Source organism: Hippocampus bargibanti, linkage group LG04, assembly GCF_051943395.1.
Source record: "Hippocampus bargibanti isolate YZ-2025 linkage group LG04, ASM5194339v1, whole genome shotgun sequence".
Taxonomy (NCBI): domain Eukaryota; kingdom Metazoa; phylum Chordata; class Actinopteri; order Syngnathiformes; family Syngnathidae; genus Hippocampus; species Hippocampus bargibanti.
In genome coordinates this window covers 27,024,953-27,047,308 of record NC_142737.1, presented here as the reverse complement: position 1 = coordinate 27,047,308, position 22,356 = coordinate 27,024,953, and the positions used below count along the sequence as shown (strand labels likewise).

The 22,356-nt window shown below is 41.7% G+C and overlaps 1 protein-coding gene across 4 annotated transcripts in view; it reads left to right on the top strand.

The window, feature by feature from the left end:
• The first annotated feature begins 6,290 nt into the window (after positions 1-6,290).
• zmat4a (zinc finger, matrin-type 4a) overlaps positions 6,291-22,356 on the top strand; it is a 72,435-nt gene continuing 56,369 nt past the window's right edge. For 2 of the 4 annotated variants that reach the window (XM_088994964.1, XM_088994961.1), the window contains exons 1-2: positions 10,191-13,114; positions 13,631-13,732. In XM_088994964.1, the coding sequence (XP_088851090.1) occupies positions 13,013-13,114; positions 13,631-13,732 (204 nt within the window). In that variant the 5' untranslated portion in view covers positions 10,191-13,012. Of the gene's footprint in view, positions 6,425-6,570; positions 6,633-10,190; positions 13,115-13,630; positions 13,733-22,356 lie in introns of those variants that run through there. The other 2 variants (XM_088994965.1, XM_088994963.1) reach the window with 2 other exon arrangements.

Genomic DNA, 22,356 nt, shown 5'->3' with positions numbered 1-22,356 from the left:
TGCAGGTGCAGGCGGGGCCGACAGCGCCCCCCGTTGGTCGCCAACCAGATCATGACAGTACCCCCCCTTCAAGGGGCTGCTTCCAGAAGTCCCAACAGTCTCCCAAAAGGTCCACTCGCCAGGGAACGGTCGGTGGAGAGGGCAACCGCTGCCTCTCCAGCATACGACGGGCGGCGGCCTGATGGGAACGGGACTCGGCCTGGGGTGGACGAAGACGCGGCACGGATCGTCGTGGGCGTGAGTGCGATCCCTCTCGCACGTTCACGCGACGGCGCATGGCTCTGCGTGGACGTCGAACTGCCAGGCAAAGAATGGCACCCCGTACGGCCGTATGGGAACAGGTCTCGGCCGGACGCCGACGTGGGCGTGCACTGCCCGGCTCCGGGGGAACGAGACCAGTCCAGAGCCGCTCCGGGATCCAGCGGTGAGTGGGGTCTCGGACTGACGTTGACGCGGACGTTGCACGGCTCGTCGTGGATGAGACTCAATTCGTCATGCACGACGACAGCGTGGCTGGACGTGGGCGTGCAATGCCAGTCACCCAGTGTCACCCTGGACGGCCACCTGGAAGGAGGTCTCGGCCGGACGTTTACGTGGACGTTGCGGCTCGTCGAGTGACGCAATTCAAACGCGACGATGCTTGCGCTAACGTGGACGTAGCATTGCCAGGCACAGGGTGGAAATGAGACGGGTCCGATGTACCTGCGGGATCCGATGGTTGGCCGATTCATTCTATAACGATTTGCGAGGTGGTGATGGCGGGTTCGGATCCCAAAAAGCAGGCAGGAGGGAGCAGGAGGTTGTTTGACAAATTGTATTAAAATAAAGTCAGCAGGAACAAAATGTAAAACATCAAAATGATCTGAATGGAAAAAATACAAAGTAGCAAAAGAAAACCAAGTGTAAAAGTCCGCCAAGGTTAAACAAACACGTACACAATGCATGCTGCAACCAAGCAGCAAACAAACAATGAATCGGCACCGGATGATCGTGCCCGGTGTCCTTTTAAGTGTCATTGATTATAACGACCAGCACCTGCGAGGCTACCGGCAGGGCTGACGTCGCTACCCGCTGGTCGCCAATCTGATCGGGACGACCAGCACCTGTGCAGGTGCAGGCGGGGCCGACAGCGCCCCCCGTTGGTCGCCAACCAGATCATGACAATCGCAGATGCGCGTGCTGTATTTGTATGCTGATTGTATGCAATTCCACTTATTGTGTTCGTAAATACAAAAAAAATGGACAAAGCCGAAATGCCAAAAGATTGCTGCAAACATACTAAGGTTGGAGAAGGTGAGAAAAGGTTAAGTGTAGAAATAATGTATTTTCCAGTGTAGAGGGCGCACCAGAGTATTAGGCGCACCCCCAATGAATGGTGTGTTTCCAAACTTTTTCCACATATAATGTGCAATGAACCATAAGGCACACCTTCAATAAATGAAAAAAGGGTTTCCAAATATAATATAGTATAAATATATATCACATTTCCAACTTTACCACATTATAATGCGTTCCAGTAGAGGCTGGGGTACGGATGACTTTTACTACGGGTGGAAATGGAGTTCGTAGCAGCTGACGGGAGTTGCGAGACCGGTTGTGGTTCAATACAACATCACATACTGTATAAGGGGCACCTGCGTATAAGGTGCAGGGTCATCTTTTCGAGAAAATGAAGGCTTTTGGGTACGCCTTATACACCGGAAAATACGGTACAAGATGAAATCTCATGATTCAACAGAGATTTTGCAATGAAATGTTTCATTGTCGCTATTTTTTGTTTGATAAATATTTTGTAAACCTTTATGTAAACCTTATGAATGAAAAACATTTTCTTGTTCCACTTTCTATTCAAACATTTCCTAGAATGTTTTTCCTATCATATGTGCTTGAAACGTCAATACTCCATCTGCCAGAAAGCAAAGTGACTTTTTTGGTTTTGGTTGAAATAGTTGAGTGCTTCATCAGTATTAAATGGCAACCATTTGTTCATTTTTTTTGTATCGTTTGTCCTTATTTTGATTTCGGTCTGAGCTGCCGCTTATCCAACCTGACTCAGATGATGGGCGGAATACACTCTAGGCTGGTCAAGGCGCATTACACCTGTTTTAATTCTACACGTAAAAAAGAGCAATATAGCCCCTTTTCACAAAGCTAGTCAAGACTGGATGTTTCAGCGTGTTACTCTTCTGGAGCTGGTCGGGCGCAGAGTGTGAAAAGCAAATCAGAAAGCACGTAGTTTCACACCCAAAACTTAAAAACGGGAAATAAATAATTTTTGGGGGTGTTATTTATACGTTGCTTTTTGTTATTTTATCCTTTGTCACATTGTCACATAGTCTAAATGTGGAAGTTCATCTGAACCATGCGAAAGCACACACACTGTCACTGTCTGCCTTGTTATCCCGTGAAAGGCACAGGCTGATAGATGCCGGGCCGACTTTAGCTTCTGTGGTGTGAATTTGGCAGAAAATGTGTGAAACAAGTACAGCGACAAGGGAAAAAAGTACAACCAACTCGGCAAAAACAAATACTTGCAACTATCCTGTCTTGGGGCTCGGACTGAAGACGAGCATTTATGCATGTCCGGCGCATTCACACTTTTTATTCCTATGTTTATTAATGTGCCCTATCCCAATGAAAGAAGAAAAAAACGAATTATTTAAACATAAAGTCCAAGACACAGGGTAAACCGTGCTTCTCTGTGTAACAAACAATTTCCTCAACAAGCAGAAAGTTTTTTTTTTTTTCAGTTTTTCATAACGGTCAGTCTGAAGGCCATCATGTTTGATGTTTGGTTGCTCACGACAACAAAGACAGTGAGACTGATGGTGTGTGATGCTGTGTGTGCCAGCTAAAACTAACAGAGATGAGAAAAACATCTTGGAGGACAGACAAACATATTTGCTGCATTTCAGGACGGAGGCTCCCAACAACCACATTGAGCTAATTTAGAAGTGATTAGTGCTGCTCCCTTTTGAGATCAGAATTAATGTCTCCATTTCAGTCGATTTGCCTGCACGTTAGGAGAGGATTCATTATCGATGGAGAAATCCTTCCTGCTGGGTTCTCTGGGGAGCCCAGTGGAGTTATATTCTTACTAGAGACCGGGATTTCGCCCGTAAATCCACAACCTTTCGGAACGTCGTACATTCAGCTGCTCTTGGAGTCCGTGTTCCATTTTCATTTGTCTAATGTTTTCATTCCTGAGTTGCTGAGTGTTATTGTTTGTTATGTATTAATGTATTTATTTATTTGTTTATTTTTACAAATCTGGTTAAAAGTAAACTGCAAATTTACTCATGCAGGTTTTTGGAGGAACTCTGATTTGAGACATTTTGTAAAAATCAAGGTGGAGTGGCAATCAGTCATGTGAGAAATCAGCTGAACTGTATTGTGAATATATTGCACCCTTTTGCATCTAGGGAATGCTATGCAAAAGGGAACTACAAATGATTAAAAATAAATCATCTGGAGCAGACACATTTTCTTTGATAATTATTTGGCGAAAGACAAACTGCTGTGATCAAAGAGAATATTTCAAGAAGCAGCGGGAAGGTCTCCATGGTAGTGAAGAAGACTTCCAATGGAGTCACTTTGTCAAACTGTCACCTATATGTCATCTATATGTCTCATCTATATGCCATCAAGTCAAAATGTTGCCAAACAGCCACGAAGTTTTTAGCTGCAGATAGCTTTTATTCAATAAAATCAGATAAGAAAACCTTTATCCATCTCACAATGGTGGAATCCCAATTTTAGCCATCTTTTTTTAAGAATCGAGACCACGGGTGCAGTGCTGAAGCGTAAAGAAAAGACATTTGCACTGACATTTACTGATTTTCCATCTCCCTGTTCTCCCAATGCGATTGACCTGGAATTGTGACCTAGTTGGAATAATCAAGAGTAACATCGAGATTGTTTTTTCTAATTATCATAGCCAATAAATGATACAAATTTTGCACTGCATCTTGACTGCCTTAATTCATTCTACAGTGCAAAACATTACACAATTGTGCTCTTTGCTCTTGGATACCAAAACATACATTGTGACTGTCTGCTTCATTCTATTCTGTTTTAAATCTGGTGGTGAGGCAACTATTTGATTACCTTCCAAACAGTGACACTGAAACCTGTTCCGGGCGGTAAGTCAGGGGCTCGTGCTGCCTGAGGGTTTAATAACTAATAACTACTAACAGCGCGCATATAGAAAAAAAAATCATGTCAAACAATGTTAATGTAGATGAACTCACACTTACCGAGTATTAAAAGGTCAGTTTGCAGGCGACACACCAAATGTATCCACCCATCCATCCGGTTTCCGCCACTTATCTGGGGTTAGTAAGGAAGCTTCCCTCGCTCTATAGCCACTACTTCCATCATTTCCTGGCGGAACCCGAACTGTTTCCAGTACAGTTGTGTGGCATAGTCTCTCCTGCATGTCCTGGGTCATCTTCTACCAGTGGCACATGGCCGAGTCATGTCATCTGGCTTCTCTTGATCTGCAGAATTACTGGCTCGACTCTGAGCTCCTCCCAGATGACTGAGCTTCTCACCTTATCTCTATGGGAGAGCTCGGACACCCTGTGGAGAAAACTCATTTCAGCTAATGGTATCCCGGATCTCCTTCTTTCAGTCACGACCCGTAACTCGTGACCATGGATGAGGGTTGAGACGTAGATCGACTGGTCAATTGAGCGCTTCTCCATTCGGCTCAGCTCCTTCTTTACCATGACATATCTATACATATAAGTCCGCATCACAGCAGATGCTGCAGTGATAGGGCTATTGAATTATTCCTCCATTCTGCACTCATTCGTGAATAAGACTCCAAGATACTTCGCTTGGGGCAAGATCTTCTTGGAGCAATGAGTATGCCCACACCAGGAATACACCTCGCACCGTGGGCAACTCGAGAGTGGAAGAGTGTCCAACCCCTCTAGACAGAACTGGTACCAGAACCCAGGCTGTGTGTGGAGGCAAGTCTGGCAAAATATCCAGTCAGAGCTTCTCTACCGCTCACACCAACTTGGACTTCTTCCTTGCAAGCAAGGTGACATTCCACATCATCTAGAGCAGGGGTGTCAAAGTCATTTTTTGCCGCGGGCCACATTGTAGTTATGGTTTCCTCTCGAGGGTCGTTATGAATTTGGGGAACCCATTAGAATGTTTAAATCCCTTCAAATATTACATATAGAGCACACAGCAAATTAATGAATAACTCGTTTTCAAATCTGAAGTCAAGAATAATGACTTTTATTGTGGTTGACATCCAAAAATATGAAATTTTGGCTCAGATTTTAGCAATCATCATGGAATTTAACAAGTTTGATTTGCTTTCGCGGGCCGAAAAAAATGATGTGGCGGGCCGGATTTGGCCCGCGGGCTTTGACTTTGACACCTGTGACCTAGAGCTAGCTTCGATTTGCCATGGGTGACCCTGCCAGGGGCATATTGCCGCAGACAATTTAGATCTTAGTATCATTGGAACACACAAACCCCTCCACCACGCGAAGGCAACGGCTCACGGAGGAGCAGAAAACAAACAAAATAAAAACATCCTTAAAAATAGATAAAATGTGTGATTTTAATCACTTCCATTGAAGATAGACCTAATTGTGCGAGGGTCTCAGAGAGAAACTGAAAAAAAGCTGATGGAAGGAGTATTTTTTAAATATGGGAGGAAGTACCAATGGAAAATCCACGCAGGCACGGGGTTAACATGCCATCCAAGGAGGTTGTACGTGGAAAGGAACCCTGCACCTCTGCAATTTGAGGTTGACGCAATAACTACTGGACTGCGAAACCGCTGTGCAATGTTAGAGTTGTCCAAAATAAGCTACGCTATTCATTTGGAGAGAGCACTCAATCATTGTAGTTCAGGGTTTGATCATACAAATCAATCAACAATGTTTAGGTAATGATTGCAAAGTCTGCTTCATTGTCAAGTCTATAAAGAATTCGGGCACCTGTATTTATTTTTTTCTACTTCTTTCTTTCCTTTCCTCCTCTTCCTCTCATAACTTTGCTGCTGTGAAATTATAATATTTCCACTGTGAGACTAATAAATGTAAATTCAATCCAGAAATTGACACAAATATGACTTTTTTTGTAAATCAACCACATGTATAAACTAATAAAATGAATCACAATTAAGCTGTTTGGCCAAAAATTAACGTTTGAAGCGACGCAATAGGCTTGCCGCGTGTTGATGAACGGTTTCAGCCAATAGACGAACAGGTGGGCGGGGCATCGCGGACGTTCGTACTATAATGTAGTAAGGCTGCCAGAAGTCGACGCATCATCCCTTACTCACTTACCTTCCCAGCGGCTCTGGTTAATGGATTGTATATTTTCCCTTCAAGTACGACATCAACTGACGGTCCTCCCGACACATATTTGTCAGAGTCGCAGCTTAGAGTTACAGGTACTGTTTGTCCCGCTCTTTCTTTTGATGCCCTCTTTGGCATCGCTCATTTGATGCGTGCAGAGCAGCGAGTGGGACTGGAGACTGAGTCTCCCACAGGGGAAAAGCAAACATGACTGTCTTGTTGCATGCTTGTTTTCTGACAGGGCGAGGTTATTGTGCGTGTTGATGAGATTTGCTGTCGTGGCTGCGTGCTTGCGACCATACCGTAAGTAGTGGCACGTGGCACTCGGAAAGAAGGGCATGCAGGTGCACTTAGGTGCAGGTTGACCTCAGAGCACAGAATGAAGAGAAATGCAACCCACACTTTTCTTAGCGTCTTTATTTTTTTGCCGGTACGTACTATTTTTTAGTGGTCTTTTCGAAGTTCTGTCATGATTTATAGTTTTCAAAGTCACCATTATTTTAAAATGCAAATAATATAAAAATCAGTAAAACCATATTGACATCTTGCAGGTGCAAGACAACATCATCGTGTCAAGGTGACATTTAAAAGGTCGATGAGTGGAAGCAGCTCCAGAGACTTTGAGGGAGAGTGCTGTGCATGGTTGCAGTTGCACATACAGCATAATTCAATTTAATTAACAACCTGGCCAAATTACCATTTGAACGTATTTTTGATTTTATATTTAGATTTTTCAAAGGCAAAAATATATTGAAAAGACACTTATCAGTAATTTATTATTATGATTACCTTTTCTTTGTTTTTTAAACATTATAGTGGATATTACTATACATTATATAATAATAATACAACAAGGTTGCATTTTCAACAAGGCAATGCCTGCTCACATATTTTATCTGTTATTTGAAAGTGTCGATCAGTGACAACAACACAGTAAAAATTCATCGCGTGTGATGTATAACAATCTTACACTGACGACTAGACTTACCTCGTGTACAATGTGCCTTGAAGTAACTTTAGTTGTGAAGGGGTTTATACAAACTAAAAAAAAAGATTGATCAGCTGTAGGATGTATTCACTATACAAGCAAAGGCTGCTTCCTCATCACCAACTTCTTTTAGAGACCAGAAGAGGGCCCCATCTTGGTTCAGTTGAGTTTTGGTGACTGCACAGCAAATACGGTACACTGGGAAAAATAGCTTTGAATGTACTTATTTTATTTTCTCCCAGTGAACAGTGCACAGAATAAAATCTGGGTCCAGATACATTGCTTGCAAATCCTGGTGATTCTCTTCCTTGCAGCCAGACAAATTAAATTTGAGTAAATTGCACACAACATATTTATCAGTGTACCGGTAGACTCCTCAAATAAATGTTCAATATAAGCAGTACAAACCATTTCATTCACATTAAATCATTTGTTCTACTTTTTAAAGTTCTTAATAATGCTTCTCGTCAACTCTATTATGTTGAAAAATAGCATTCTTTGTCACTTGTCATTCTGTTAAACATAATCTGGATCTGTTGTTGATTTTTTTATCCTGAACCAGTATTTCAATCAGTCATTAAAGGACAACCGACGTCCCCGGACAAGTTGTGTCCATAATTTGTAAAATGGCTTCAAATGACTTCTACTGAGCGTATTTTACAAAGATTCCATCGCATATAGCTATATTTTATGTTTTAAGACTCACGCTGAATATTCCGGAAGTCTTGTTTTTGAGTTGGTGACGAGTCCTCACCCTACGTCACTGAAGGAACGCCCCTGACCGAAAAAAACGTCACATTGTAGCAGTCCTTCCATCACGTCAATGCATTTTGCTGTACTTTGGTCTGAAAACTTTGTGTAAGACCAAAAAGAGGCAGAAGAGGGCGGCAAAGCTCCATGTAAGGAATTAATCAGCCCGTTTCTATGGGCTGATTAATTCCTTACACGGCTTTGTCGCCATTTTCTGCCTTTTTTGGGCGTGACATTTCCCCCCAATGTTGCCTCAAAATGACACGGAATAAATTATGTAATCGATTGCAAACATGTATGTTTTCCTCTTTAGAACTATTTGAATCATATTCACAACTGAATGAGTAACAAGAAAGCATATCCTCTGAATCTGAAGCCATAGTTTTGATTCTCCAGCAAGGCAAGACGTCTTGGGGTGACATCACGACCAAGGGGGCGGGACCTTCTCAAATTGGCCACTTCCGGGTTCATTTTTTTTTTTTTTTTGCAGATTTTGGACACTTTAAGTCATTTTTATTGGTGTTTTGCTTTTGACTAAAAATATCATACTGTGTGTTTTGGGTATTTTAGATGCTATAAAACGTTTTTCTGATGTCAGGTAAGAAACAAAAAAGTGACGTTGGTTGTCCTTTAAGCTTTCATTCATCAACTGAGATCTATCTATCTATCTATCTATCTATCTATCTATCTATCTATCTATCTATCTATCTATCTATCTATCTATCTATCTATCTATCTATCTATCTATCTATCTATCTATCTATCTATCTATCTATCTATCTATCTGTCTGTCTGTCTGTCTGTCTGTCTGTCTGTCTGTCCGTCCGTCCGTCCGTCCGTCCGTCCGTCCATGTATTTATTTATTTATATATGAATTTGTTTGTTTGTTTTTTTATTTCATAAAGAGCTGTGATGATCTGAGCTGGTAGCATGCATCACAATGTTTTGACAGCAGATAAACAAAGTCTGATGGATCACAGAGGAAAATGTGTTTTGTGAAAGGATGTTTCCCTGTATTTTTTTTCAAAAGACATACTCTCATCACAGCTAGTCTAGCAATCCAGTCAGTGTCAAGTGTAATTTGCTGGCTACATGATCGTCACCACTGGAAATATAATGGATTCACAAGTAAGATTTGGATAGCTGATACACAGTGAGTGATAAAATGACAGCAAGCTATGTTATTAACCATGATGAAAACTGGGTGGTTAAATAACTGCATGTGGCAAAATAATAATTGCCCCAAATAATAAAGCTGCATTAAAGACAAAGATGGAAGTCAACAAACCTGATAAAATGTAAACAAATAATTGAGCTTTTTTTTTTAAATTGAAGATGATTATAGAAACATGTATGTTTCCCTCTCTGAGTCATAGATCACACGCTTTATGAGTCAAGCACTATTTCTGTTTCCAGTGGAGCCTACAAACTCTGCAAAATAAATCAGTAAAATCACGGAACAGATTGCCATACTGAATGAAGACATTTTTTAGTCATGTTGCAGTCTCGGCGGAATTGTAAGTGACAAGCCCACGGATATGTTCATATGTTCTCACTTGCATATATAAGAACATGTCTGGGGTTAGAGTAGCAACATGCTTTTCTCTGTTGCAGATCATTTTGTAGTGCATATATACATGAGAGTATCTTACTGATACTGTTAAACTTACCAAATTTTATTTTTTGAGGTGGATGCAGATGGTTATCTGCATCCAGATGTTGTTGTTTTGCTTTCGGCTTTTCCCTTCAAGGGGTTGCCACAGCAAATCAGTGTCCTCCATCTTTAGAGGTTCGATCCGCATGTTTGTTTTGGCCAAGCTTTTACGTCGGATCCCCTTCCTGACACAACCCTCTGTATTTATCCGAGCTTGGGACGCCGCGGCACAAGAAGACTTATGTCCCTTTGTGGCTGCAGAGCAAGCAACTCGCTCAATAAAAGACTCCCAAATACAAAATATTTCCCTGATCTTTAAGATCCTTTAAGATGCTTTATCTCACCCCAAAAAAACAAAACAATAAGGTGAGCACTGAACTGTGTGCTGCCTCATGTGCACGTTGAGGCTACGCTGCAGGGCAAAAGCGCGTCCGCAGAGTGAACATGAGAAGTTCTTATCACGTCTTTGGGCCGCTGGTTGATCAAGTTGCTGCCAGTCTGTTTAGCGGCTTGGAGATGATGTTGGGTGCCGTCCACGTTGTCATTGGCATTTTCGTGCTCCTGATGGTGCTTTGATCCTCTCCACTTTTATCTAGAACTGCTACATGTCATCACAAAGAGGGTACAGCAAGCGCTGAACAATGAATGACTCTCTGTGTCTTTGAGTTGTCATATTATTTGTTATTTGTGTTTTTTTTTCCAACATGGCGGCATCTGCATCCAGATACATTTTGTAAATTGATGTATAGCGTATGTATATGTGGATATAGTGTGTACATGTACCCGTACACACCATCCTGGCGCCTCAGGTCTGCTGACCAACCATTATTAGAGGGGATCGAGCCTTTTCCATTGCTGGTCCTACTCTCTGGAATGACCTGCCACTGAACATTCGGCAAGCCCCCTCGCTGCCCATCTTTAAAACCTGTCTCAAAACTCACCCGGACCCGTCGGCATTCGACTCAGCATGATTCCGACTTCATATTGGCTGTACTCAATGGTGCTTTCTACTATCGTTGTGACTGCTTTAATTCCTATATATGATAGTTTTCCATGTTAAGCACTTTGTACCAGCTTCAGCTGCCGTTGATGCGCTATATAAATCAATATGCATTGTATTATATTGTATTGTAGGTATAGTGTATGATTTTATTTCATGCTATTGCTTGACAATATAACATAATTCATCATACTATTTTTTCAGTGTAGCCATTCTGAGGTCTGCGAATAACTGTAATTTGAAATAAATTCCTAAAAAAGAGAGGATCGAGACAAAAAGTCGAAATGGGTCCTCTGCTCAAGTCGTGACATCACTGAGACGTCTCTTACTCCAATGTCTGTTGCAACAACAAGAGCCAAGGCAGGTCGGCACTCGGGCGCGTCGGGCCCACGGCCGGCACTGCCGCCTCTTTAAGACAGTTCGTTCAGCTTCGGAGCGAGATGGCGGGTGGGGAGTGTCGGCGGCGCAGACGGCCGCAGAGTCGGGCCGCCCGGAGAGCGTTGTAAGGCCGGGGAGAGAGCAACCGGTACACAGGCGACTCAGACTAAAGCCTGCCCACCCCTGTGGCGTCCGAATCAGATCGTTTGCGAGTCATTTAGCACCAAGTCTCTATTCAACGTTTTGAATGGATTTACGACCATTTTCACTTACGACCATTTGGTCGGAATTGGAACCCGGTCGTAAGTCGGATGTTACCTATATATTTAAACATAGGATTGGATAATTAACAACAAAGAAGCAAATGTTGATTTTTGGTGCAGAAACTGACACATCATTTATATTTTTCTACATTGTATGCTTACAGCACAAGTGCATACTCTGTAATGCTTTCCAGAATGCTGCCTCCGGCAGATTTACACTACATTGGCTCGACAAGCAATGTTGTGATTAAACTTTAACCAATCATGCATGTCGCTGGTCGCCAATTATGGCCGGTGGCCTGCAGACCACTGGAGGAATTTCTATTCATCCCTTTTCCAGACCGCTTTATCCTCATTAGGGTTACAGGGGGTGCTGCAGCCTATTTCGGCCATCTTCAGGCACTAGGCGGGGGACACCCTGAATTGGGTGCCAGCCAATCACAGGGCACACAGAGACGAACAACCCTTGACACTCACTCTCACACAGAGGAACAATTTAGAGTGTTCACTCAGCCTGCCATGCATGTTTTTTGGAATGTGGGAGGAAGCGGAGAAAGCCCACGCGGGCCCGGGAAGAACATGCAAACTCCACACAGGGAGGCCGAAGCGGAACTCGAAATTGCAACCTCTGCATTGTGAAGCCGGCGTGCTAATCACTCGACTACTCCCCAATACCCCTGTGAAACACCCCTCCCTTCCCCATGAAGCCAGTGTTCTGAACTTTCAGCCAAAATGACACCTCATAGCAAAAATCTGGTCAAGCTCGATTTGTCTAGTTGAATGAATCAGAAGTGATCTTTCATTGCATTAACATCTGCTGGCCACTTGCTGCCATGACCTTGGCACCCTTCCTAGGTCCCCGGCAACTTTGTGCTGTGTTGCATATCTTGACTCATTTGTCTTTCGCTGATTAAGGTTACTGGCGCGCACATTGTTGACAAGGTGTGACGTATAAACTGGTTTTGTGCTAATTTGATTTCGATCATTGACGAGTGGTGCCCTTGTTGTTCCCTTGATGTGTCTGATGTCCTCTACTCAAGCGTAAGACCAGCTTCTGTAATTAATTTTGATAAATGTTCTGCGTGGACAATAGATGAATCTAATGATGTTGACAATCGATACTGTGGTGAGACATTGATGATTAAATCCTCTAAAGATCCCTCTATTGGATTAGAGTTGTTTTAACTCCTAACATCTAACTGCACCGGGTAAAAATGTATATTTTTATAGCATCACATTTAAAAGAAACCCTTTCTCGCTATGCATCTGGCAGTCAAATTCATTGGTCCACTGAACTGATTAACAATGGCAGGGGCATTCTTTTGACAGTAAATTATCTTTTATTTTCTGGACCTAATTACTCTTACTTGAATAATCAACTCTATTATAAAAGACGTTTACAACTACTATGCTAGACTGGAGAAGTGCTTGGCAAGCAGTCGTTTGCATGCATGTGTTTCGAAGCTGGGATGTTCAACCAAGCGTCTTCTGGAACACATTCATTTTGCACATTTGGCAGTAATTTAAATACAATATGGAAACGTCATTTCATCTGGTTAGCTGCATGCTCATCACAGTCTTTATTGTATTAGTATAATCATTTATACAAACATGTCAGCATGATCTCAACACAACCCCAGTGAACACTTTATGCTCTTAGCATATAAGCGAACAGTTTCAAAATGGCACCTGGTTCACAGTTCCCCTCTGCAATTCACGATGGCACAATGTCCACACCCAACAAAGAAAATGGTCAGTATGCTTTATTTGTCTTTTTTTTCCCCATGTCATATTCAAATGCAGGAGAATGAAGAAATGTTAAGATATACATCTATTTATATAACTATATTTTTATTAAATTGAAATTAAGAGTCTTCTTCTTATTTTCTTTAAAAGTGAAAAATAATCTTTTCACCTCCAATGGTCCCTTGCAGTGTAGAGATGTTCGCCTCGGCCGGAAATTCCAATTATAAACTGAGAAATTGTTGAAAAATTCCACATGTATGCAAACATCCTTTGTGTATGTAATAAAATGTGGATACAATGCAAATTTCCCCATTGCGGGACGAATAAAGGTATTCTGATTCTGATTTTGATTCTGACCATTTTAAAAAAGATATTTGGTGTAATAGCTAAGCTACACAATAAAAAAGTAACTAAAGCACTACATTTCAAGCCATAATTGTTTTATTTTGCTATTCTTTTGAAATACGCTTGCTTGCGACAAGGTAATAATCCTGCAAGCTAACATTTTCTATCTGTCAACAGATGAAGTCTACAGACGTGGACCAAGAGCTATTCACATGCAGCTACTGCCGAGTGTGCAGTGCCCAGCTGATCTCCGAGTCCCAGAGAGTTGCTCATTATGAGGTGAGGAAGACTCCAAACAGGCACGCTTTCAGTGTGCAGTTTATGACACAATTAACTTTCATATACTGTATCACATACTAATACAGTATTATGTATCAAAACATCTGGTTACGACTGCACGCTTTATACCCCAACTTATTTGGTCTCCATTTTAATATGAGTTTAGTTAGGTGGAACATTTTCCTTTATGGAGCGTTATCCGCTGTGCTTTTCTTTGCCTTCTGGTACTTCTTTACTTCTTCACGTTATATCCATCTCCAGGAGATGCATAGATCCATCCATCACCTCTGATTTGCATTGGTGGCGAGGACAAGGTTTCAGTACTTTCATTCCGCTTGTTAAATTTCTTAGCTGCTGTTGTCTTTCACCGAGATGTCAGGTCAAGTCACAAGAGCAGCTGGGAACTGGAAAGGCTGTGAGATTGTGCTCTCTCCAAGCACTTGAAACGGGCGATGTGAAACGCAGATGTTGATTTAACATTACTGGATGTGCAGAAATCAAAATCTAACAATCTTACGACTGTATCACCATTCATATTACTATTGATAGCACAATCGTTCAAATGTCAGAAGAAAAAAACAGAGTAATTGTTTCATTTCATGCTGTGAGCTACACGCTGTTCTTTGTTGCATTCTCTGTTAACTTGCATCTGTTATTGTTTTTGCATTGTTTTTATAACTTTCTGTCCTGCAGCGGTGTGTGCCCATTTCTATTTAAAGTACAGTTGTCTAAAATGTCCATTGGTAACAGTAGAAGTACTTTGTTTTTCAGGACTTTGCAAGAGACAGGAAGTGGCTGTGGCAAAATGTTCACTAAAATATTCATTTTGTTATTGTGTGATAAATGCTGAGCACTGGACCAGGTCTTTTGCCTCCAGGATTCTGTTTGAACACAGTTTAAGTGTAATACATTTTGACGTGTTTGCGTCATGGTGGTGATAGTCAAATGTGAAAGATTGGGGGATGGGTTAGGTTTGTTTTTATCAATTATTTTATTTGCATGAGGTTTTTTTGGATGGCAAAAAAATAGCAAACTTTCTGTTTATTTAACATCTCGATAAGAAATTGTAAAACTGAACTTTGGATTTCAGAAGCAACATGAGTTTACAACATGCTCCTTTCAAAATCAATCTTGTTTGACGCCCTCTGTGTTTTTGAAGGCATTTTTTTCATTGCACCAATTGACCAGCTCTACACCCTGAGCAGGTTCCTTGATTGTTCCTTGAGTTTGCCGAGGCCAAGGGTGTCCAAACTTTTTGCATACGCTGCCATATTTGTTGTGTTAAAAATGTGGGGGGAGGCAATCTTGGCAGACATTCTTTACATATAACAATAATTAATTTAAATACATTTCAGCAAGCCATTCTGCGTTTCACATGTGCTTTTTTTATGTGAACTTTAGCCACCTTAATTATGTGTTTTGGTTCATTAGAAACATGCCTATAAAAATGTAATTAACATTGAATTTTAACATTCACTTTACTACCTACTACCTACAAACCCAAATCAGCCCACCCACCCACCCATCCATCCATCCATCCATCCATCCATCCATCCATCCATCCATCCATCCATCCATCCATCCTTCCAAGTCAAGTCAATTTCAGTCAAGTCAAGTCAGCTTTTATTGGCAATTATGCTGTGTGCGCAATAAAAATATTAATACATACTGTTTTATTTGTAAAACGTTTTAATAAATACTGTTCGGGGACACTACATTACAAGGCGTATAAAAAAGAAGGTTAAAAAAAGAATACTGGGTGGGCAAATGGGAATACAATAAAATACAGCTTCATTTGTGTAGAGAACAGGTGTGAAAGACAAGACGCGGTGGCCAAATCCATGATAATTGTTAATCTGAACCAAAATTTGAAATTTTCGTATGTAAACCACAATAAGTCATTATTTTCAAATTTGCAAACTATCCATCCATCCATTCATTTTCCGTACCGTTTTGTCCTCATTAGGTTGGTCTATGAGGATGGCTGACTGTTTAGCACGTCCACCTCACAGTACAAAGGTTAGGTGTGCCATTCTGGCATTTGGCCTTTTTGCGTGGAGTTTGATTATCCCCATGTATGTGTGGGTTTTAGATAGATTAATGAAATACTCTAAATTGCGCCTATGAATGAAGGAAGGAATGAATGTGCGTGCAACTTTGTATTTGTCCATCTGCGACCCGTATTTTGCTGGTAATCACAATGATAGCTGGGATAGGCTCCAACATGCCAGCTTTAATGAGACGATTCAGCATTTCAAATACTTAATTCAGTTGAGGAAGAACTATATATTTTATTCTATCGAGAGAGGTGATATAGTTCCATTGTGTCTCTTTGTTTTGGATGGTGTGCTTGGAATATTTTACAACCATATTCGATTGGATCTTTATCAAGCCTGAGCATTTGGACAGTGTCAACGACTGACATTCTAATCTGCATTCACCGTTTGACCTTTACAAATATTGATTTGTGTCAGAGAGTATTAGTGAAGCACTACTAGTTGTTGGGCTTTGCTTCTATCTCGATATACCCACCCACATAATTTCAAATGAAGAATGAAAAGTTTTGTTTCAATAAAACCGTGCTGCAGCCACATATGTTTAAAAGGGATTTTTTAAGGAAATCACAATGAGATCCAACAATTCAAAAAAACAAGAGGTTTTAAAACCTTTGGGAGATATGGATTCAAGACAATATTAGAATCTGTCAAAGAGCAAACTCAGTGGAGTGAAACGTCCTCAGGCTTAGAAGGGTGAAATGGCAATGCGCTCACAGAAACATAACACATTTATGCAACATTAATTTCTCAGTCATTTCTTTGAAGACGCCTTCTTTAAAGGACAACCGACGTCTCCGGACAAGTTCTGTCCATAATTTGTAAAATGTCTTCAAATGATTTCTACTGAGCGTATTTTACAAATATTCCACCGCATATAGCTATAGTTTGCGTTTTTAAGACTTTAAGCCATTGTTTCCATTCTAGAGCAAGGAAGACGTCCTGGCGTGATGAATATTCCTGAATATTCAGGAAGTCTTGTTTTTGAGTTGGTGACGAGTCCGTACGTGACGTCACTAAAGGACCGCCCCTGACTGTAAAAAAGACACATTGTAGCGGTCCTTCCATCACGTCAATGTATTTTGCTGTACTTGTTTGGTCTGGGGACCTCGTGTTGCACCCAAAAGCCGCCAGAAGGCCAGAAGAGGGTGTCCAAGCGCCATATAAGGAATTTATCAGCCTGTGGAAACGAAGGTGGCTACAGGAGGTCGCCATTTTGTGCCTCTTTTTTGGGTGAGAGATTTCCCCCCAATGTTGCCTCAAAATGGCACAAATGAATTATTTAATCGATTGCAAACATGTATGCTTTCCTCTTCAGAACTATTTGAATCATATTCATAACTGGATGTGTAACAAGAAAGCATATTCTCCGAATCTGAAGCCATTGTTTTGATTCACTAGCAATGCAAGACGTCTTGGCGTGACGTCACAAACTGGGGGCGGGACTTTCTGAAAATGCCCAATTCGCAGCTCAATTTTTTTGCAGATTTTGGACACTTTAAATCATTTTTATTGGTGTTTTGCATTTGACTAAAAATACCATACTGCGTGTTTTGGGTATTTTAGATGCTATAAAAGATGCATTTTTCTGATGTCAGTTAAAAAACAAAAAAGTGACGTCGGTTGTCCTTTAAAACAAAGGGCTATAGTCGCTACTGGGTTGTAAAGGTGAACCGAAAGTGTTAACTGTCAATGCACATTGACAGTCTCGTTGCCATGTCATAGCCTTTTTCAATTGTTTTGATTTTTACTACCTTGACTGGTAAAGGAGTTTGCATCCTAAAGATCCTTTGGGCGAAGTAAGACTTTTTGCCGGTGACTCATAGAAAACAGTTTCTAGGTAAAGGACCAGACAACATGGCTCAAAAGACCCCAATTATGTTCAGTATTTCAATACTGGATTGATTTTCCTTACCTTGAATGTGAGACTCAATTGCAGTGTCTTTTAAACTGGAATGCAGACGGGTGTTTTTGGATTGTATTGGATTTGCCTTTGTTAGTCTCGCAGTGGAGAAATTTACATTTCATAGCTGCAAAGTGATGAAAGGAATGAAAGTAAAAAAACAAAATACATGAGCTGCTGGAAAGGCAGCCACTCTCGCGGCACCGTCCTGAAGTCAAAAGAACAAAAAAACTAATCAGAATCAGAAAACCTTTATTTGTCCCACAATGGGGAAATTTGCAGTACACAGCAGCAATTTGAAAGGGGATGGGGTGGGGGGGGGGGGGTGAAAGGATAGAAAACAAGATATTCTAAGCATAACAAAATAAAAATGTCAACTGTATACTGTGCAAATGTAAATGTGCAAAACCCTTTCATAAAAAAACTGTACATAGTGCAAGTATCAAGAAAGGCATATTGATATATTGCATCAATCCATATTTACAAGTGTCCAGTTTTTTTTTTCACATGTGATCATTGAGAATTGCAAAGCCTGACAGCAGTCGATAGGAACGAGCGGCGGTACCTCTTCTTGCAGCGCTGGTGTAGCTAGTGCTGTCAGGGTGGTCAAGAGTGGGTGGGAGGGGCTGTGCATCATAGCTATTAGTTTAGCAAGCGTCCGTCTGTTGCCCACCTCCTCCAGAGAGTCCAGCGAGCAGCCCAGGACAGAACTTGCCCTCTTGACAAGGCGCTCCAGTCTTTTCCTGTCCCGGGTGGTGATGCTGCCTGACCAGCAGACAATTCCATCGTGGATGGCTGAAGCCACCACAGAGTCATAGAAAGTCTTAAGGAGTGACCCCTGAACTCCAAAAGACCTCAGTTTCTTGAGTAGGAACAGGCGACTCTGTCCCTTTTTGATTAGGGCATCCGTGTTTGTAGACCAGTCCAGTTTATTGTTGAGAGTAACACCCAGGTACTTGTAGGAGGTCACCCTCTCAATGTCCGAACCCTGGATGTTCAACGGTGCAGGTGAGGATTGTTTCCTGCAGAAGTCCACCACCAGCTCCTTGGTTTTCCCGGTGTTGATCTGAAGGTGATTCTGCTGGCACCAGTCCACAAAGTCCTTTGTTAGTCCCCTGTACTCCCTATCGTCTCCCTCTCTAATGAGGCCGACAATAGCTGAGTCGTCAGAGAACTTCTGAAAGTGGCAGGTTGGGGTGTTGTCGTTGAAGTCCAAGGTGTAGAGGGTGAACAGGAATGGAGCCAGGACTGTCCCCTGCGGCACTCCGTTGCTGCAGAGAAGCCTGTCCGACTCACAGTTCTTTACCCTCACGTACTGTGGCCTGTTTGTGAGGTAATCTGTAATCCAGAATGTGAGGTGGTGGTCGACTCCGGCATGCCGCAGCTTGTCCCCGAGTAGATTTGGCTGGATGGTGTTGAAGGCACTGGATAAATCAAAGAACGTGATCCTCACCGTGCTCCCAGCATTCTCCAGATGCAGCAACGACGAGTGGAGTAGGTAGATGATGGCATCCTCCACACCGATGCTGGGCCGGTGGGCATGGTAAATAACAAATAATATGACAACACAAAGACAATATGACAACACAAAGACACACAGACTCATTTATTCTTGATCACTTTCTGTACTTGTTATTTCTTGTTACACGAAGCAGTTCCAGATGAAAGAGGCGAGGATCGAAGCGTCTCTTCACCAGTGGATCAGGGACATCATGGTGGAACGTGCACGTCGACGACAAGCGAAATGTTGAAAGCAAACACGCAGCTGTAGCACCCATTGACGAAAGGAGATTGTCTCACATCTCCTGTCCCACATAAATCTGCTTTGATTCCAAGCCGCGACAGTTCCATATATGCATCGGCTGTTCTCAGTTTGAAAAAAAAACATACAATTGCGGACCACCCTTCTCACTTAACTATTCATACAGACATGTACTGTAAATCACTGAGTGGCCCAATAGGCGAGTAGTTAACATGTCGATGATACAGTGCAGAGGTAACGGGTATAATTCTAGCTCTGCCTGGAGTTTGTATATTATCCGCGGCGTGAGTTTCTCCAGGTCCTCCGGTTTCCTCCCACATTCCAAAAACATGCATAACCTGCCTATTGAACACTCCAAATTGACCCTAGGTGTGAGTGTGAGCACAAATAGTTGTTTGTTTCTGTGTGCCCTGCGATTGGCTGGTTCAGATTGTCCCACGGCTACTGCCTGAAGACCGCTGGGATAGGCTCCAGCACCACTCGCGACCCTTTTGATTATACAGCGGTCCAGAAGATGAATGAATGAATGGATATGAACAAATGAAACATATTTGAAGCAGATTGAGCTCCACTGAAGAAAAGACAGGAAGCAGAGCTGGAGGTAGCAGAGCTGAAGATGTTGAGGTTGTCATTGGGAGTGACCAGGTTGGATAGGATCAGGAAGGAGTATATCAGAGGGACAACCCATATTAGAAGCATTCGAGAGAAAGTCAGAGAGGCCAGACTGAGATGGTTTGTACATGTGCAGAGGAGATAGAGTGACTATATGCTCAGAGGATGCTGAGCCTTGAACTTCCAGGCAGGAAACTGAGAGGAAGACAAAAGAGGAGGTTTATGGATGTTGTCAAAGAGGACATGAAGGTAGCTGGTATGAGAGAAGATGATGCACAAAACTGGGTTAGATGGAGGACATTGATTCGCTGTGGCAAACTCTGAAGGGAAAAGCCGAAAGGAAAAGAAGATTGATCTCCAGTTAGTAACATCACACACACAAACTGCGTCAAATAATGCCTGCCAATTACCAAAAGTCTTTCGAAATTTTCGTTCACGATGGTGTTGTTGTCAGACCATGAACTTAATTTTGGTCTGTGTCTTGAGACCATGTGACAGGTCACACCACAAGGCCATGACCGACTAGTCACTCGAACAATATACAGTATTTGTGTGTTTGTGTGTGTGTTGAGTGTGTGAGAACGAGAGAGTGAATCATCGCCCCCTGGTCCACATCACCCATGAATACTGTAGTATGGATTTAGATTACAAGGAGTGGGCAAGGACTTCCAGATCTGGTCAGGGTTGGAGCTCTGGGAGGAGAGACAGAGGGTAGAACAGAATAAAAGATCTCCGACAAATGGGTTCAATTTATCCGACTGTCAATGACTCAAAAATTGTATGTTGATCTGATGGATAAGTCAGTTTCAACTGAATCTAAAACGGAGCCAATTGGGTTTCCACCATTTCCCTACATTGTTCAAAAGGTCATTTGAATATAAAACACAAATGAAACAAATATATTGGATTGGATTGGATGTACCTTTATTCCTCGCGCAGTGGAGAACTTTACATTTCACAGCAGCAAAGTTATGAAAAGAAGAGGAAAGGAATTATTATTTTTTTGTATTTCTGTTGGAATTCAAATGTGATAATTAACTAGAAGCACTTTAATGGTGGATATATAAATTCATATGCCATGCTAGCAACAGAGAATTTGGCAATTAACTTCACATAATAGGTAAGGGTGCCCGCCTGAATGTTAGATTCTATTTTCATTTTATTTGACAGTTTAGTTTATGGCCTGGGAAAGAAAATCATCCCATTTACAAATGTCCAGTATATACATGTATCAGATAATGAGATCTCATTTGGCATGCCATCTAAAGTCCCATATTACCAAGGCATCCTTAGAATGCAAAGGCTACAGTTCGCAGAAATATGTGAAATTGTCTGGAAGCCTTTTGTGTGGATTTTCTGGTACAGTGGCTGACAATTGTTTTCAATTGTTTTGATTGCATGTTTGAGTGTATCTGCAAAGCAGATGATTCTTCTGACCTGATGGACTATGCTTAAAGAAATGCAAAACAACTGTTGTATACAGGTAACCTTTGTGAATTTTATGAAATGGTATTTATTAAAGCATAACATAAAAGATTCTATGGACTGATGGTTTTACATAGCACAATAGCTGCAATCCCATTATGTCATTTTCTATTCCGATTTGGATGCCCTCCATGGTGATCAAGGCACAACAATTTATCGCACTATCTGCAACAGTTCTCAATAGTGCATGATCTTGTGTCAAGCCAGAGAGCAGTGGTCCTTAATCTTGTTTGAGGTACTGAATCCTACCAATTCATATGCACATTCACCGAACCCTTTGTTTGTGAAAAAAAATGCTTTTTTTACAAACGCGTTTATTAAAAACTGAAAGAAGAACATCATTAATACAGGTATTGTCTTTTTTTGTGCACAAAATGAACCAGCCAGTGATGGCCAAGCGGTGTGTCTACTTTACTAATTGACATGTTGGGTGTTTTGGATCCTCCAGAACAATTCTTCAGTTCGAATTAACCCTAACTGCTCGGGTGCGATTGAACCCAGGTTAAGAACCACTGCAAGAGTTTTTTTTTTCTCCGGAGATCTGGCTCAGATTTCATTATATTAGTCAAGTCAACAGACCGTAATATAATACTGTAATAAAAGCCTCACCTCCTTCTCTTTATAATAATAATACATTACATTTTAAGCGCCTTTCGAAGCTCACGAGAGAGCTACACAGAAAATGCATATTTGGTCCTTGGGAAGAGAAATTGGAAACCAAAACTTTGAGATCCTTCATCCGTGTTTTTCCCTTCATGGTCTGAAAACGACATTACGACATCACAGTCAGAAAGTCATAAAAGAAAAC